The sequence below is a fragment of the Nanorana parkeri genome, unplaced genomic scaffold (genome assembly GCF_000935625.1).
Source record: "Nanorana parkeri isolate BGI_ZX_2015 unplaced genomic scaffold, ASM93562v1 scaffold185, whole genome shotgun sequence".
In the NCBI taxonomy this organism is placed as follows: domain Eukaryota; kingdom Metazoa; phylum Chordata; class Amphibia; order Anura; family Dicroglossidae; genus Nanorana; species Nanorana parkeri.
In genome coordinates, this window is record NW_017306453.1 from 1,193,444 (window position 1) to 1,197,321 (window position 3,878).

The 3,878-nt window shown below is 40.8% G+C and overlaps 1 protein-coding gene across 2 annotated transcripts in view; it reads right to left on the reverse strand.

The window, feature by feature from the left end:
* GALNTL6 (polypeptide N-acetylgalactosaminyltransferase-like 6) overlaps positions 1 to 3,878 on the reverse strand; it is a 996,922-nt gene that overhangs the window by 822,251 nt on the left and 170,793 nt on the right. The window contains exon 3 of one of the 2 annotated variants that reach the window (XM_018555137.1): positions 1,884 to 1,910. The exons of the other annotated variant lie outside the window; for it this stretch is intronic. Coding sequence (XP_018410639.1) covers positions 1,884 to 1,910 — 27 coding nt within the window. The remainder of the gene's footprint in view (positions 1 to 1,883; positions 1,911 to 3,878) is intronic. 2 annotated transcript variants of the gene reach the window in all.

Sequence of the window (3,878 nt, forward strand, 5' to 3'; positions counted from 1 at the left end):
CCCCCACCATCATATTCTAACTCCAGTGGTGTTGCATGCATGATTTATAATTAGGTTTTGCCTACAAGCTATTATACCACTCTGTTAGGAGTGTGAGGCATTTTTACACTCCTACTCTCCAGCTCACCCTTCACTCACTTTCTACTGCCTGGTCAGAGCTACTGCAGTTGCTGGGTGGCAGACCCACCTCTCCCATGACTGGACACAGCACTCCTCAGAAGGCACCCTTATTGCTAGGCAGAGGGTCAGCTCAATCTGCATAACTTTCTCTGTATTGATTGGCCTGGTGGCCACACAACCCCAGGGCTCTGGGCTTGTAATAGTGTCCTGTATCCTTGCATATGTGCTCTCACCTTGCCTTATGTTTGGATTTTCTGTTACTGACCCTGCCTTGACCTCCAACTCTGGATTACACTTTGTTTGCTGCCTGCCCTGACTTCAGACTGTCTCTGGATTATGCTGATTCCTGCCCAGACCACCAACAGCCTCCAACTGTTCTATGGAGACTCTCTAGTGGTGCTTGGGGTCATGCCTAGTGCTCTAGAAGACCACAGATAATCTTTTCTGTTACCTTCACTCAGCCCTATGTGCTACAATGTCAGAAACTGTAGCATTGTGTACAAAGACCTGGATGCAACCAACTATAGGTAGACTTGGACACCTTAAGGGAATGGTGGCTACTATAGGCAGAAGATACACCCACTATTGTTTCTGAACTATGGTACCAAGGTGAGTGTTACACATTCTCTGTACCTGTAACTGCAGGCATCCAACTGGAGGGCTTGTCATGCCATGTCTTCCTCAGCCCTGCTGTTCCCTGACAGCAGAATCAGAAAATGTTATTGAGCTAAATTGCCAAGCACCCACAGTCATTTGATAAAGTGCCATCATTGCATCACTCTATGCTGGATTAAAATAAATGCATACTATTGCATCTAACAGTGTGGTTGGTGTGACATAAAGACATACATCAATAGCTTTTGTATGTGCTGTTGCAATAAGGAAAAATCTTTGAAATAATGATTGAACAGTAATCCATTATAAATAAAAATGTGAAAAGATCAAGCCCTTCACCTCTAGGGATCAGCACAGGTTCAGACCAAACTCCTCCGAACACTGAAGATGCTCCTTGTGCTGCTGCCCAATAAGCTGCAGCCAGGGGATTCTTTGCCCACAGCTGGACATAATCATAGGGGTGTGATGCAGGAACATAATTGACCTTATATGACAATGTGGCCATATACAGTCAATGTCATCAACACAAGCATCCCACCCCTTTGTTTATGTGCAGCTTTTGACTGGAGAATGGCCCAGTCTTCTACTGATTTAGACAGGCGGCAGGTGGCTCAATTTATCCTCTGGAGAGGTATTACCTGTTAGTGTCCCACGTACACATTACTAAGCATGCATGCAGTTAATATGAAAGTGATGCTAAACCCACTTTATAGGATAGGGCTAGCATATGGCAAAGCTATATACCAATGTTGATTTACACAAGTGATCTTGGGCAGTCTTTACTGTATGAGCTATTCATTAAGTTAGTAAGTTTCAGCCAGATCTTTCACAACATATGCACAAATAGGCATGGCCCTGTGTGTGTTTATTATGTGAGCTTGGAGGGAAATAGATATTTCATATTTTAGCTGCAAATGTTAACAGTATGTTACACAGATACCTCTTCTGCCAGCTTTACCAGGCTAGTATTTGTTATTAATAAATGATTAAAGCAGAACTTTTTTACCTCACTGGCGGTATGATTCTTTTCTGTTTAGTTTCTTCTTCGGGTCGATTTTTTTTCAGATTTTCTTTTTTTAAATCTCCCGCCAGTTCCGCCCCCGTGCGGCGCGTACGCTCACAAGGGACGGAACCTGTAAGACAGATACCGGCGCCGGCCGGAGGACACCGTGCGGCTCAAGGGACAAGGTAAGTAAATACTATGCGATATTCCCGAGTGTAGATCAGGGTATGGAGAAGTGACCCCAAGCTACACTTGGGAATACCGCCCAGGAGGTTAAACATATTTGATGTGTATAAAAGTTAACACTCTTGAGGTTTGTTCCAGGTCCTATTTAAAAGCTGGATATATTAGGCCAATTTCTCCCAAAAAAGGTAAGCAGTGAGAGATTTTCTTGTCTGTTCCAAAACTTCACACCTATAGGATTCACAGCTATCTCTGCGCCTGCTTTGCTCAATTAACAGGTGCGGTAAAAAGCACTTTCCCTGTTCTTTGGCGAAAGGGAAAAAGAGTAATCAGTAGGAAAGATTTAACAACATGTCAGAAAATCCCTACAGGGGGGAACTAGCACTTTCAATGCTTGCTATTGGTCTGTTAACCCTTGCACATCCCAATTGTTTCAGCAATTGATTTAATTGGGTGCCTAAGTCAGCTTTAAATAGAGTTTGTACAATCATATCTAAAGTCTTTGTTTTCAAACAAAATGCTAATAGCTAGTACTGCTATGACACATGGCATCTATATATGACATTCTAAAACCAATGAAGAACAATTAAGATTGTAATTCTAATGGAGCTGTATAAAGAAATATCCCATTTTACTGCCATCTTAAATAATAAAAACACTTCTTTATTATGCAAAGCAATTCCTCTTCTAAGCAATTCATTCTAAAATTAACTTTGCTGAAAACCAAGGAGTCAATGCCACTTTATTAGTTTCTGTCTTATTAGACATCTCTTTTCATAGCACACAATCTACGTAATTAGCAAACAGAATGGCTTCTCCATATTGAAAATCAGGAAGGGAGTGATGTTGTACACGTGCATTCATTTCATATGCCAACTTCTATAATACTGATGTGATAATAACATAGTTTCAATTTGATAACAGTAATAGGTGCATTGAATTCCCCTTGCAGTAGAGCCACAATTGAAACAATGGAAAGCCATGAATATATTAAGACAAGTGATGCCTCGCATTCAATTTAAATGTCATGCACAAAATATGAGCAATTTCTATACTTCAGACTGTCACGATAGATTCACTGTTACTGGCTAAATGTATCAAAAGAAAATGTATAATATAAACCATAGGAAGAAGCCTGGGCAGGCAGCAAAACTGTCTTATAAACACAGTCCACTTGTTTTGAACTTTGCAATTGCAGACTATTAAAATTGAAATAATAAGGGCTGCACTGATGTGACACCTAAATGAACACAGACTTATCTGTAATGTGTAAATATATAAACCATAAACTGATGTGACCTCAAAAAGCAGGTAGTGAATGTATTCTCAAATCACAGCGCTAGCAAACTGATACACTCTAAACAAATAGATACAAAAAACACCATAGCCTAAAACCATTTAATAAACAAATCATTTAAAAACTAGTGCACTTACATTTAAAATAGGATAAATCTGCATAAAAATCTCTGACAAATTCCAGGTGAAACTCAACTCAGCAGTCCAAATAGGGATGAAACATCATAAAAAGATCCCCCAGCAGACCCCGTCCTGCATCTGTTGTAGTTATATTTTGCAAATAATGACTGGCCCGGACCACCTTGGAACCTTGATAGCCACTTACAGGGTCTAAATTCAGCCTTTCAGATGAATCTTATCAGCAGCCTTAAGTCATTAAATATATTTTTGCAGCATAATTTTCTATCTGTTTTTCTTTCCCATCTCTGGTTTTTAGCTTGCTACATCCTGCAGTATGCTGCCATGAGGTGAGCTTGGAATATGGAAACTTGTTATCAGATACGTCATTCTCATGTCAGCATAACATCTCACCCGGGTGGCCTTGCACTAGCTTTTTAAGGAATGGTCAGTGTGGGTCATTATGCTTTTATTTGTTTGTTAGAGGTGGTCCTAGGAGGTGTCCGGGGGGGGGGGGGGGGAGGGGGACCCCCGAATGGGGTCA